The 15,415-nt window shown below is 38.2% G+C and overlaps 1 protein-coding gene across 4 annotated transcripts in view; it reads right to left on the bottom strand.

Annotated features, from left to right (window-relative positions):
• Positions 1-15,415, bottom strand: part of lpp (LIM domain containing preferred translocation partner in lipoma) — a 291,537-nt gene that overhangs the window by 45,844 nt on the left and 230,278 nt on the right. For all 4 annotated transcript variants that reach the window (XM_067459632.1, XM_067459633.1, XM_067459634.1 and 1 more), the window contains one exon: positions 5,426-5,507. In XM_067459632.1, coding sequence (XP_067315733.1) covers positions 5,426-5,507 — 82 coding nt within the window. The remainder of the gene's footprint in view (positions 1-5,425; positions 5,508-15,415) is intronic.

The following is a 15,415-nucleotide window of genomic DNA, read 5'->3' as shown; positions in this document are numbered from 1 at the left end:
GCCGGTGAGTAAATCAACTTCAAATGTCTCTGCTATTGGCTACCGTCGCATGAGTAAACATCAGTAAACGATACGATCGCGTGCTTCGTCATTCAAATGCGCTAACGGTTACTCCATTGTTGTTCTGTATAACGTTACACTATTCTGACTCTGACGTGCAAAACCGTTTTGCTTGCTACCTCTAAGGTCTAGTCACATACAATAGTCCATAAACCGAATCATGTCCTCATAAACTGCACACAAAGGCCCCTAAATACAGTACATACCACAGAGATGGACATCCTGATGTTGCCGTTTCTCCTGTTCAATTTATTTCAGCCTCAGATTTGATTGTGGATCATTATCTGTATTAGCTGAGATAGATGGGTTTCTCCACGCTTGAGGACGTCACCGCTTTGCGCGCTTGTCATTCTTTAGCTCCGCCCACACGATACGCCTCCAGGCGCTCGTTTTTTTCCGGAAAGACTCGGTACAGCCCATATTTCTTTTATAAATATGATAAAACTAAAGACTTTTCGGAGATATGAAGGATGCAATACTACTCTATAGGTACTCAAGATTGACATGAGATTGACTGAAACTGAGTGTTTCACCCCCCCTTTAAATGGTTATTTCATCCAAAAATATCATTGTGTAACATCCCATATTTAACTCACCCTCAAGCCATCCTGGTGTATATGACTTTCTTCTCTCAGCCACAATTAGAGTTATATTAACGTATAAATCCTACAAGCTTTATAATGGGAGTGAATACTTGTCCTGCATTGGGTGAGAGTTCACTCTTCAGCCAGAATTAGACTTGCGGTTGTTACCAAATGTTTATAAATAAACCATAAAGTTATAAATATAGCATTGGCAAAAATGCATTGCTTCGCTTCAGAAGGCATTTATTGACCCCCTTGTGTCATTATTTCCTTAAACAACATCTGACACATTTACATTTTACGTGTCATAAGAAAGTGCCAAACTACAAGAAATGTGGTTTTCAGACTGAAGCGGAGCAGTCAGACTCAAAGCGATTTCCAGAAATGCTACTTGAATGGGATTTCAAACCACATGTGAATGTGGCTCAACGCATTTCATGTGTTTTATTTGTTGCTGACTGTAAATATGATCCAAGATTTCAAACGGATATGCACAAAAATCGGATTTAGACTGACCGGTTTAAAATATCTAACATTTTTTAACAATAAAATATTTGTTGTGTTTTATAATGCTTACAAAAAGTATATACTGTACAAGAGATAGTGGGCCCTATCTTGCACCCAGCGCAATTGACTTTGTACTTCGCATGTGTCATTGCTATTTTGCACAAACCGCAAAGCGCGCTTTTCCCTCCACAGAAGCACGTCGCTAAACTAGTGAATGAACTTGCACTCCCTGGGCGGTTCAGCGCAAAAAAGGAGGCGTGTTCCAGCGCAAACAATCCCTGGTGCTATTCTGCTGTTCCATTAAACAATTAAACATTAAACAGTGGTGCATTGTTCATTATGCTATTTTAAGGGCATATGCTTGACCATAATGTATAGCGTGCACAACGCGCATACACTTTGCTCATGTAATCTACACAGATGCAAGTTATTTTTGCAAATCATAAATTGTTACACTAAAAAAATATTAACACATGAGATGACGGAAATCATTGTGGTGTGCCACGAAGATGTGAAAAAATAGGCATAAATCTAGCTTACAAATTATTCAGGCTTATCGTAGTAATTAAGGATCAGACCTGTTTCCCCAATAGTGGCAAGACATATATGTATATAAGGACATCTGACAAATTGGTTTGTCCGTCAAGAACCAGGAAAAAAAATCGACTGAAAAAACTGTTTAACCGACGCCTGTTTAACCGGCGCTATTTTGGGTGGGTTTCTCCCATCCCTATACAACACAACTTCTCTGTCTTTCACTGCTCTTACAAGAACATCAGTCTCCTCGGCTGTGAACCGCTCCTGGTGTGCGCCTAGTAAATACGCCGTAATAATAGCAATCCATAATGGAACTTGCGCACCTGCTTTTATAGGTAATGTTGGATGACGCTCTGATTGGTTTATTCACGTTACGCCCAAACCACACCTATGAATAATGAAGCTACTTCAGACCAACCCATTTTAGATTTGCGTCGGGCGCAAGAGCCATTTATCCCGCCGGGAAAATAGCAACAGCGCCGAGACCCGCCCACAAAGTTACTTGCGCTTCACGCTTTGACACTTGCGTTTCAGATCGTTAAAATAGGGCCCAGTATTTTGGTCCATTCTCTCAGCAGAGATTTTAATTCTGTATCTTCTAAAAGTTGTTTCATCTAGTTTTAGGAGTACACTACAATATAGATGGCCTCTAAGCTAACAGATATGAACTAAAAGCCACAATTTCATGGGGTCTTTGACCTTCACATTCATTGCAGTCCCTTTTCTCTCTCTCTTTTACATTCTCTAACCTCATCACACCACTGGTTTTATTCCTTTTTTAGCCTCTGTTTAATCCCAGGAGTGCTGTGCTCTTGGTTAGATGCTGTTTCTGTGTGTGTGACATTATCAGTGACTGGGCATGCCTGGCTGACCTGGGTTCACTGCAGACCCATTTACAGGCTGACTAGCCTGCATTCAACCTCCCTCTAGCCATTAAAGCAGTTTGCAAACACTGTGCATATATGTGTGTGTGCGTGTGACCGTGCAATGTGCACTTGTGGCACGCGTTTACTCCGGGCCAATCTCTGCTGACACATGCACTGATGAAAGCAGGACACATCAGGCCAACCCACCCTCTCTCTTATTTCTTTTAACCCTTAAACCTTGCTTCATGCAAACCAGCTTTTTACATACAGGGGATTTAGTTTAAGTTCTTTGGAATGAAAATGTGTGCAAATATAGAAAAATATGATGTCAAAGCTTTTGTTGTCATGCTTTAAAACAGGCCAGGATTGGAAGGTGAGGGCCTTTCACATCAATAAGAAATATGATATAATAATATACAATCATATGTATATATCATATAATTTAGATCATAATAAATTATATTTATATTTAAAAAATAAGGTAATGTATTATGAAATATATTAATATTATATGAATAAAATATATATATATATATATATATATATATATATATATATATATATATATATTTTTTTTTTTAATATGTTTTTATATATATTTTTAAATATATATTTTATATTTTTTTTTATAAATATGCATACTATAATGGATATACACAAATCAGGCATGAAATTATGACCACTGACAGGTATAGTGAATAACACTGATTATCTCTCCATCACAGCACCTGTTAGTGGGTGGGATATATTAGGCAGCAAGTGAACATTTTGTCCTCAAATTTGATGTGTTATAAGCAGGAAAAATGGACAAGTGTAAGGATTTGAACGGGTTTGACAAGGGTCAAATTGTGATGGCTAGACGACTGAGCCAGAGCATCTCCAAAACTGCAGCTCTTGTGGGGTGTTCCTGGTCTGCAGTGATCAGTATCTATCAAAAGTGGTCCAAGGAAGGAACAGTGGTGAACCGGCTACAGGGTCATGGGTGGCCAAGGCTCATTGATGCACGTGGGGAGCGAAGGCTGGCCTGTGTGGTCCGATCAAATACATGAGCTACTGTAGCTCAAATATCTCAAGAAGTTAATGCTGGTTCTGATAGAAAAGTGTCAGAATACACAGTGCATTGCAGTTTGTTACGTATGGGGCTGCATAGCCGCAAACCAGTCAGGGTGACCATGCTGACTCCTGTCCACTGCCGAAAGTGGTGGGCACGTGGTTTGAGAAGCACAACAACAAGTTTGAGGTGTTGACTTGACCTCCAAATTTCCCAGATCTCAATCCAATTGAGCATCTGTGGGACTTGCTAAACAAACAAGTCCGATCCATGGAAGCTCCACTCTAATGAAAGTTGAACATCTTACAAGACTTAAAGGATCTGCTGCTAACATCTTGGTGCACGATAACACAACACACCTTCAGGGTACATGCCTTGACAGGTCAGGGCTGTTTTGACAGCAAAAGGGGGCACAACACTTTTTAGGAAGGTGGTCATAAAGTTATGCCTGATCGGTATGCTAACATCCAGTATGCAGCAGTCCTGTCGGCGAAAATGCCTTGTTGATGCTAGAGGTCAGAGGAGAATGGGCCTACTGATTCAAGCTGATAAAAGAGCAACTTTGACTGAAATAACCACTCATTACAACCGAGGTATGCAGGAAAGCATTTGTGAAGCCACAACACGCACAACCTTGAGGTGCATGGGCTACAACAGCAGAAGACCCCACCGGGTACCACTCATCTCCACAACAAATAGGAAATAGAGGCTACAATTTGCACAAGCTCACCAAAATTGGACAGTTGAAGACTGGAAATTTTTTGCTATACGTACATTATACGCATGTACTGTGTTGAAACAATCTGTACTGTATAAAGTACTAATCTTAAAGATGAACATTTTAAAAGTGATTTTAATATTAATATTAAAACAACATTTACATAAACATGTTTTATTAATATATTATAACATTTGGCCTCTCAAAAATTGGAGGAAGTACTGTAGGTGCAGAAGGCAGAGCTCCATTTTCCCACTACAGAGTATAAACAGAAGTTGACGGTAGCCACATCCACTTTTTCTACTGCTTTGTTATCGATAAAGTGAATATGCATTAAGTAAATAAGTAATTAATGCATTAAGTAACAGCTTATGTGGATATATTAGTGGATATAACAGCTTCCCTTGCCTTATGCGCCATTTTTTCCTCTCTATTTCCCTCAAATAAGCAAGGAGTAAGCTCCTTTGGTGAAAGAAATGATTTTAAAAGAGCATAAGGCCCACCATGCGTTGTTTACATCTAGCTACCACAATTCCTTGCGCTAGGCAGTTTGGCGTGACTTTGTCTGACACACTACAAAGCTGTGGGTCGTGGTTTGAAGTCATAACTTACGGGCTCAAAAACCTGCCTGGAATGTAGTATCATTCACGATTCTGTGACTCTCTTTTACCACCTGCATTATTATGGTGGTTGTCAGTATATGTTTGAATTAGAAATGAATCGTTTGTAAGTTACAGTTTTATACTATAAAATGTACAGTTTGTTCTGTAAAAATGTTTATATTTTTACTGTATTTTTACAGAATTATTCTGGCAACCACAGCTGCCATTTTCTATGTAATTTCTCTACGTGCTTTAAAGAAAGTCAGTTCTTCTCAAGTTCACACAGGTTTCTTAGCAGAGTAACCACAGGTGTAGTTTATCACATGAAAACATGTTCACTTCCTTTGACAAGTGTGAACAACCAGAAGTTTGACAACCAGAAATTGTCCACATATATTGTTTTGGGACTACTGTATTTAAAATGCAGAAAAATTTGAATAATTTTGAGGTTTTAGCTTACAGAGGAATCAATGCAAGCTCCATGTGCACTGTTCACCTACCAAAATACTCCGCAGAGGGGGGGTTGTCCATGTCATACAGCATCTTCTTAGTCAGCCGGTCCAGTTCCTCCTCAGGACGTCCCTAAAACACAACAAAGATGCACACACTCAATAATCAGCTTGTAGGCTAAATGTATAAGAGCACAGATCTCACAAACATTATACAGAACATGCTGACATTTACGATAACAAGATAACACCAGGCTAATTAAATGAGTTGATGCAACAGATATTCATGGATGTACACAGGCATCTTTTAATTAGAAGGATCACCAGCCTAACGAGATCATCATTCTAACAAATAACTCAGCCTTCAAGACTGTTGCTGAGGTTTCTTAAGTTAAAGTGAAGGCTGTGACAACTACACACTCGATGCACTCAAACACCCAGAATCTTATCATGATGAACTTTATTAACTTCATCCACAGCTCATTTTTAATTGACAGGATGTTGTACTGTTATTGGCAAAAGAGCGAGTGCTGTGTGTTGTATTTGTAGATCTTGCAGTGTGTTGGGCTGCAATATACAAATGGAAATGTTGGAGAACTTTACTTTACTAATAAAAGTAATGCATTTCAGTATTTTATGGCTTATAAAAAGTAACAAACTTAGATCAATGATAAATTAACATTTTATTTATTCAAACAAAAATAAAAAAATATTACAAATTACATATTAAAAAGGGGGAGGGGGACCACTCAGTTTCAGTCAATCTCATGTCAATCTTGAGTAGTATTGCATCCTTCATATCTCTGAAATATTTTTTGTTTTATTATATTTATAAAAGAAAGATACGCTGTACAGAGTCTTTCCGGAAAAAAAAAAAAAAAAAAACGAGCGGCTGAAGGCGTATCTTGTGGGCGGGGCTAAAGAATTACGAGCGCTCGCAGCTATTGTGTTGAGAGCTTCTGAAAGCTGTGTCCTCCTCAAACATGGAAAAGAAAACGTTACCCTAAATAAACCATGGCTATCAATCTGATTCAACAATACAACTAGACATATATGATCCAGAATCTGATACGGAGGCTGAAATTGAACCGGAGCAGCAGCAACAGCAGGACGTCTCTATGTGGTATGTATTGTAACTGTATGCTTAGCGGCTTGTCAACATTTGTGTGTGTTTACTCATGGTTTATGAGGCCATGATTTGGTTTATGGACTATTGTAAGCGACTAAACGTTAGCAGTAGCAAGCGGAATGGTTTTGCATGTCAGACCAGTGTTTACATAGCCTGACAAGCCAGACCCACATCAAGATGTTTGGTCTGGAAACTCACCATAGACAGGGCTCAATCCGAGGGGCGGGATAAACGGTTGTCTTTCAAACTCCCTCTGCACGCGATAGGATAGCGCTACCACCAACCAGAGCAACGAAGGTGAAGCAGAGCTCGCTGATAGATTAAAAATTCGCCGTATCCGGTCGGCTAAACTCCGAACACATCTTCCCTTTTTAAGAATGACTTCAGTGCTGTCTTTGTTCTTTTCTGAGAGAAAAGCTTAACTCCAAGTCTTCCAGAATCGCAGTCAAAGCTGATTCGAAAGCGCCGCCGTTCGCCAGTTTCTGTGTTTACTAGAAGCACACAAACGCAACTTAGCATTCGTAATTATGGCCCCACCCGCCGACTCTATACACGATGTGATTGGGCCGTCCAGATTGTGAGGAATACAGCTCAGAAGGGTATTGAGAGTTCCTAGACGACACTTGCGGGCAGATTAAATTTGCTGCCGCTAGGGTGCGTCTAGATTTCTAGGCTAGTGTTTACATAGAAAAACGAATAGAAGCGCATTTGAATGAAGAAGTGTGCTTTGTGTGTATTAGGTTTAATATAAAAATTCATTTAGTTCAACACCTATAGTGGTCAGCTAAACAAATGTATTTAAATACACCATACATCACATGCTCTATTGATCAGTAAACAACACGATCATGTATAGTGAATTTATACGATAGCCAACGACAAACATAAATTTGAAACTCTGCCTGCTTCTAAAGCACGACCGTAAATCTTTATTGTTGGGACCACTCCATTAAAAACAGAAATTTGAAACACCGCCTGCTTCTAAAGCACAACTGTAAACCTTTATAGTTGGGACCACTCCATTAAAAACACACTTCTTTGGTGATATTGTTGATTTCAGGAAGTCCTGGGACTGCAGTGCAGCAGCTGGCCTTCCTAAAGCCGAGCAAAGCACGTTTATGGGCATGCATTTGCTCTCTGAGAGCATATGTCTGAGAGAAATGGCAACAGTGGAAAAGTTATGATCTGTGTATTACATAAACAGCTTTAATTTGGGCTCAGATACATACAACCCAATTTATCATGCCTTTCCCCCCCAGTTTCATTTAACTACAGATTAAGTGGATGATCAAAACCACCTCTTTGGCCTGGAAGGAAGAACATCAAGCCAGGTGATCCACAGACAGACAGACTAACAAACAAACACCCAGAGTTTTAACCAAATGTCAGAGGTTTTCCATCCAAAACGATTAAAGGTCACACAATGACCATTTACCAGTGCAAAATGAAGTCAAACAGGAAACCACTTCAAAAATACATCAACAACCCTGTTCAATTACAAAAACACAGTTCTGCAAATCACTGGGGATAAAGAAAAAAGGAGCCAGAGGTCTGGAAGCTCCTGGTGTTGGTGTTAACACAGGATCTCCCAATATGAGAAGGGTGTAGATAAAAGCACCAATTACAGTCACAAATAACAACCTTTGGTTTCCTCCCTCTGACCAACAGACACAAAACACTCGTTCTGCCGTTCACAAGTTCTACTGCCGTTTTATTTCTTGTCACAAGTTCCTGCACCGATCTTCATCGGCTGTCAGGCCGGTGAGACACATTCTGTCAGTACGACACAGAGCCGATGACTGCATCTCACACAGAGGGAGGAAAACTGATGAAAACTTTCATGTGCCGAAAGCCCACACAAAAAAAAACTTTTAATTCAGCATATCTCCACTTCCTGCAGACAGCTAATTATTATGTAGGGGGGTTAATTACTCGTATATGGATACAGAATATTGTGGATGGATGCAAACAATCTAGGAGTGCTCAGGAAACTTTCAGCAGATCTATTTGTTAACCTGCGTCTTGATATCCAGGTGGACCCCGATCCCCTTCACACAATGTTTTCAAGAACTACGATGTGTGTGGATTCTCATTTGAGTCTCTCAATCGCTCCATGTGGTTTATGACAATTTGACATGCAATTTAACAGTCTGAGTGGGCACGGTGGATTATTGTGGGCAAGAAAAACAACTAATTAAAAAGAGTGCTGTATGTAATTATCTCTCCTTATGTAGCCTATGACTTGTATAATAAACTGTTCTTTATACATGTTACCATTAGCATTATATTTAGCATTATAGAAAAACATTGCTTAGGAAGGGGGAATTAAACATCTGCATACACTTATACACCACATTGGATATCCCGGCCTTTTCGTGTGTGACTAATGAATGAAGACATTATAATCAAAGAATCCTCTGCTGTAAAAAAACAATTTTCATATTAAATAGTAAGAAAATCACTGTGGAAAAACATATAGATCCATCTTCCTACTGTGCAGTTCTGAGTGCAAGATGAAAGATGGTTTTTGGTCCCGTTAACATCCTTGTTAAGAATATACTGCAGAACTGAAGCTTGTATTATTATTAGTATTATTTCTGTGCATGTTAGAACAAAAGTACACTTACAGTTCAAATGTTTGGGGTTGGTAAGGTTATTTAATGTCTCTTATGCTCAGCAAGTATGTATTTACTTCATCAAGAATACAATACAAAGATTAATATTGTGAAATATTATTAGAAATTAAACTAACTGTTTTCTATTTGAATATATTTTAAAATTGCATTTATTCCTGCGATGGTTTCACACGATCCTTCAGAAATCATTCTAATATGCTGATTTTTGATCATCACAGTTGAAAACAGTTGTGCTGCTTAATATTTTTGTGGAAGTATTCATTTCTTTTGGCTGTGGTTTTACAGCACACTTCTGCTTTATTGTTAAGACATGGACGAGTATGAACGAGTAGATTCAATTACTGTCGGATATAATAATAATTGTGGCCAGTGACTGAAATTTCATTGCATTTAATGGCTAGTAAAAGTGTATTGCAGACGGTTAGTGATTAAGACATGTTTTTGCATTGATGTACCATGTGCAAAGGTAACGCTCACTTTAGCCGTTTAGTGAATGAACCTGTCTTTCATCTGCATGAGTCATTCAAAATCAAGACATGAATGCAAGACAGAGAGTGGTAAGACTGATGTAAACAGACGTCTGAACAAAATGATGCTGAATAAAGCTTTACAGCATTGCCACTCAATACCTTGGGATAAAACACTCAAAAGCATATCTCGCAGTAACTCAAAGCGCACTGTGCAGGTCTTTCAAGAACATGGTTAGGGTTTGCATTTCTGTGAGCATGAGGTCATTGTTCTCTTCAATAAAATGATTCCCTGAAGAGTCATTTCCTCCTTTTCTTCCAAAAGGAACGAATGATTGCGATATTCATGTGCCTCTGAGAGGTGTGGTTTCCCTGGCTTGTATCGGACACTGTTATCTAAAGAAAAGAGATACTCAATGGATGTTTCCTTTGGCAACCCTCTAATCCCCCCATTAATAAGAGCTGACTGATAATCTTTCTTTTTAATTATGGACTGTGGACACATTCTGTACACTCTGACAATATTGTGCTACACCTTCCTAAGTTCATGTTAAAGAAAAGTTGAGCCCAAAGCTTTTGTCATTATTTATTCACTCTTTCAGTAACTTCAAACCTCATCTGTTCATTAGTGTCACATCATAATGCAACAACCATCGAGGCTTGTCATTATTGACGTGCCGCCATATTTGTTTCAGAATCTGTATTTATGAGTTGACTGATTTTTTATTTATTAGTAAAGACATTTGCAATGTAAAAAAAATATATATTCTTTTGAACTTTCTATAAAATTAGAATGATTTCTGAAGGATCATGAGACACTAAAGACTGGAATAATTGCTGCTGATAAATCATCTTTGGAATCACATAAATACAGGTAAATTACATTCTAAAGTACAGTAATTAAAAAAGAACACAATTATTTTAAATAGTAATAATATTTAATTAAAAGGGTTAATAAAAATCTTACTGACCCCAAATTTTTGACCAGAAATGTAAATTTAGTGTTCAACAAAGTACAAAGTGATGTACTTCACAAGACTTGGATTAAACCACTTGCATTTGTATAAATTACTTTGGAGCTTAACGTTTTTGAACCCCATTGACTATTATTGTATGGACGCATACAAATGAAAGTGTCTTTAAATATCATGTTCTGCAGAAGTAAGAAAATAATACAGATTTGGAACAACTCGAGAATGAGCAAATAATGTCCATTTTATTTTTTTCTCTTTACTGTGCTATATTGAGATGTAATCAGCTACTTGAGTGAGGAAAATCCATCAAAATGGATGGAGTCTGATAGAATAATGACTGTTTGACTTGAGCGGAAGTAGAAAGGGGATGTATAATGACTTGGTGGTGTGCCAGAGGGGGGCACAGGTGAAGGAAAGGGGTAAGGATGAGGAGAAGACTCAGTCAGAGGCTATAAAACTCGACTCTCACGCTGGGTTATCGGCATTCTGTCAGGGGCCATTAGACACCACATTGCTGGTGTGTGTTCACCTGCTGCCCCCCACAGGGAGCATGCTCAGTGGGGCCATGGGCTAAACACCAACCCCAAACCCCCACCAACTGCACCAAACTGCTTTTACCCTTCACTGAACATCAGTTTCTACATTTCGCAATTCCGATATCTCATTCTGTAGCTCTCCATGACAGCATACAGTGGGGCAAAAAAGTATTTAGTCAGCCACCAATTGTGCAAGTTCTCCCATTTAATAAGATGAGAGAGGCCTGTAATTTTCTTCATAGGTACACTTTAACTACGAGAGCTGGAATGAAAAAAAAAACATCTAGAAAGTCTGATTTTTAAAGATTTTATTTGCAAATTATGGTGAAAAAAATAAGTATTTGGTCATCTACAAAAAAGCCAGATTTCTGGCTCACAAAGACCTGTAACTTCTTCTTTAAGAGGTTCCTTTGTCCTCCACTCATTACCTGTATTAATGGCACCTGTTTGAACTCGTTATCAGTATAAAAGACACCTGTCCATAACCTCAAACAGTCAGACTCTAAACTCCACTAAGACCAAGACCAAAGACATGTCAAAGGACACCTGAAAACTGTAGACCTGCACCAGCCTGGGAAGACTGAATCTGCAATAGGTAAGCAGCTTGGTGTGAAGAAATCAATTGTGGGAGCAATTATTAGAAAATGGAAGACATACAAGACTACTGATAATCTCCCTCGATCTGGGGCTCCATGCAAGATCTCCCCCGTGGGGTCAAAATGATCACAAGAACGGTGAGCAAAAATGCCAGAACCACACTGGTGGACCTAGTGAATGAAATGCCGAGAGCTGGGACAAAAGTAACAAAGGCTACCATCAGTAACGCTATGATCTGGCCTGCAATGCCAGATGTGTCCCCGTGCTTAATCCAGTACATGTCCGGGCCCGTCGGAAGTTTACTAGAGAGCATTTGGATGATCCAGAAGAAGATTGGGATAATGTCCTATGGCCAGATGAAACCAAAATAGAACTTTTGGGTAAAAACTCAACTTAACTGTGAAGCATGGGGGTTCTTCCCGTGTAAAGGAAAGAATGAATGGGGCCATGTATCGTGAGATTTTGAGTAAAAACCTCCTTCCATCAGCAAGGGCATTGAAGATGAAATATGGCTGGGTCTTTCTGCATGACAATGATCCCAAACCCAATGCCCAGGCAATGAAGGAGAGGCTTCGTAAGAAGCATTTTTCAAGGTCCTGGAGTGGCCTAACCAGTCTCCAGATCTAAACCCCATGGAAAATCTTTGAAGGGAGTTGAAAATCTGTGTTGCCCAGCGACAGCCCCAAAACATCACTGCTCTAGAGGAGATCTGCATAGAGCAGCAATGGGCCAAACTACCAGCAATAGTGTGTAAAAACCTTGTGGAGACTTACAGAAAACGTTTGAACTCTGTCATTGCCAACAAAGTGTATATAACAAAGTACTGAGATGTACTTTTGTTATTGACCAAATACTTATTTTCCACCATCATTTGCAAATCAATTCTTTAAAAATCAGACAATGTGATTATCTGGATTTTATTTTTCTCATTATGTCTCTGATAGTTGAAGTGCACCTATGATGCAAATTACAGGCCTCTCTCATCTTTTTAAGTGGGAGAACTTGCACAATTGGTGGCTGACTAAATACTTGTTTGCCCCACTGTATTTATAAGCCGGAAAAGAACACAAGTTTATTGTAACTTTCTACCTACCTTCCTTTCTTTTTTGCCTTCTGTAAACAACTAAAATGAAACATGTTGGCTTCTGTTATTGATGAAATAATAATAATAAAAAAACTATAATTAGTGCATCACTGAGCATATATCTTGACAAGTAAATTCTACAGTTAAATGTAACCACCCTCCTCCCCCTCCCCGAAAAAACATTCTTTCATCTCTTGCTATAACCAATCTTTGTGAGAATTAAAAAGAGATAGACCTTTACAATAATGAGAGGTGCCACCACCATTCTATTTGCTCATGCCTGGTGTTTAACATGATCACGGGTGTTGAATGAGAAACTGACTGGGATGGTAATGAGTGAATGAGCAATATACACACACTCTTTTTAACTAGGATCACACAGGACACAATTTATCGCTGTTATAAAACATTGGAGTGTTATGACAATCTAGGGGACCCAGGATGTTTTTTTTTCTAAGCAATGAGAGCAATCTTTTAACATAGTATATCATAATAATGGTTAAATATTAGGAATTATCTTATGAAATATTGCTATGTTTTCAAAATGCAATTCACACAATAACATCTTATATAACAAGCATATTTTTAATGTCATTAAAATAAATTTTGAAATTTGATGACTTTTTAATGGATTATTTCTTGGAATAATAATAATAATAATAATAATAATAATAATAATAATAATAATATATATATATATATATATATATATATATATATATATATATATATATATATATATATATATATATATATATATATATATATATATATATATATATATATAGACACAAACACACGCACACAGACACACACGCACACAGACACACACAATACACAAACACACACACTACCTGTTTACTAATATTAACTTCATTATTATTAGTAAACTCATGTATTGCAAACAATATTGCGATCAGGTGGTCCAGGCAACATGCAAAAAAGGGGAAACGATATCACACAGAGAACCCCTGCAGACCCTCATGACTGTGTCAAGGCCAATAAATCTCAGAAAATGTCAAACAATTTGAACTTTCAATGAAAGTGGTGACTTACAAAAATATAATATTTATTGATTAATAATTAATGATGAACAATTTATAATATATGCATACTAATTCATAATTTTTTACATTTACATTTTTTTTGTATATATTTATTTATTTATTTGAAGATATAGATGTGATCTAGATATAGATGTGATAAATGATGTGTACACTCTGTATATATAAATAAAATGTTATGTCGTTTTATTTCAAAACCACATGATATGAAGCCAACAACGTTCAAACTACTTTTTTTTCTTTTCTTTATCATATACTCTTTTAATACTGTCCCACAATAGGTTGCTTCTCCTTATAAATGCATATAAACAGCTTTACGGCCTTTATATTAATTATGATTAAAATGCATTACGGCCAAATTTAAAATAAGCATTTCGCAGATTTGATGGCAGTGTTTCAGCATCTTAGTTCCCATTCAGACCTGGTTTACAATGACTTGCACTGCTTGGAATCATAGTGCAGCGTGTTTGTGTGGGTACACAGCGATGTGAAGACGTGCGGAATGCAGACATACCACAAATATCTGTCAAATTCTATGGCGAGGCATTAAGTGAATATGTGCAAAAAAATTAATAAATAAAATGCACCTGCAGAGGACAGTCGGCTACTGAAGAGCAAGAGAAAGCAAAGAAAACACAACAGAGGCGAAAACAAGCTCAAGGCCACCTAGAGAGGAGCTAGCAAACACACAAATACAAACACATGCAGAAAGTATACATTTGCCTCTGCATAAAATGGGTCATGTTGTTTTCGGCTCTAATTAAAAAGTAAGAGGGAAAAACACAACAGGCAAGTCTGAAGAAAGAAACCGTGATGATGGAGAGCTGTATGAAGAGAAAAACACGGCATTGATAATAATTAAAAAGAAAGATCAAGGAACTTCCACTACTGGAAGTTTTGCACTGACACGAAGAGCATATGAAAACGCTACGCTCAGAGAAAATCGTTTTTTGCCTTGACGTATGTAGCTTGTAATGTATGATGCTTCTCCTGCTGCATGACGGAGGTGAGCGTGTGTGTGTATAAAACTAGGTCAGGTTTTGGGAACTGACATATCTCCGTGCTAACAGATAAGAGCAAATCTGAAGTGCTAAGAGCGGCCCTGGAAGAAGAAAGCCAGCTAGAGGAAGACGGGGAGAGACACGGAGAGGTAGCGTACAGGTTATAAGAGATGTTCATCGAGGGTTCAACACACAGAGGGGAGCATAAGTGACAGTTAGCTGTTCTTTTTTTCTATTTACCTATAATTACGCCCTTAAAAAACCCCACTAAACATTTGAACACATCCTCTCATGTTCTTTCAGCGTGGCTGTAATTGCCGGTCGTTATGCTGTTCTTGCCTTTAGTAAAGGTGCCATTTATTTATATTTAAACACTGGCGGGGAGCGTAATGAACATCTACACAGGTTCACACCTAAAAATCAATGTCCTGACTCTCTCGTGCGCTTCAACCTTGTGATTCTCTGGTCTGGCTTCCACTATCATTTGCTCAGCATGAAGAGCCTGGCAACAAACTCTAGGCAAATGACAGATGATTTGAATGAGGGTCTGAAG

This window comes from Pseudorasbora parva, chromosome 12, assembly GCF_024679245.1.
Source record: "Pseudorasbora parva isolate DD20220531a chromosome 12, ASM2467924v1, whole genome shotgun sequence".
Classification (NCBI taxonomy): domain Eukaryota; kingdom Metazoa; phylum Chordata; class Actinopteri; order Cypriniformes; family Gobionidae; genus Pseudorasbora; species Pseudorasbora parva.
This window is presented reverse-complemented; position numbering and strand designations above follow the sequence as displayed.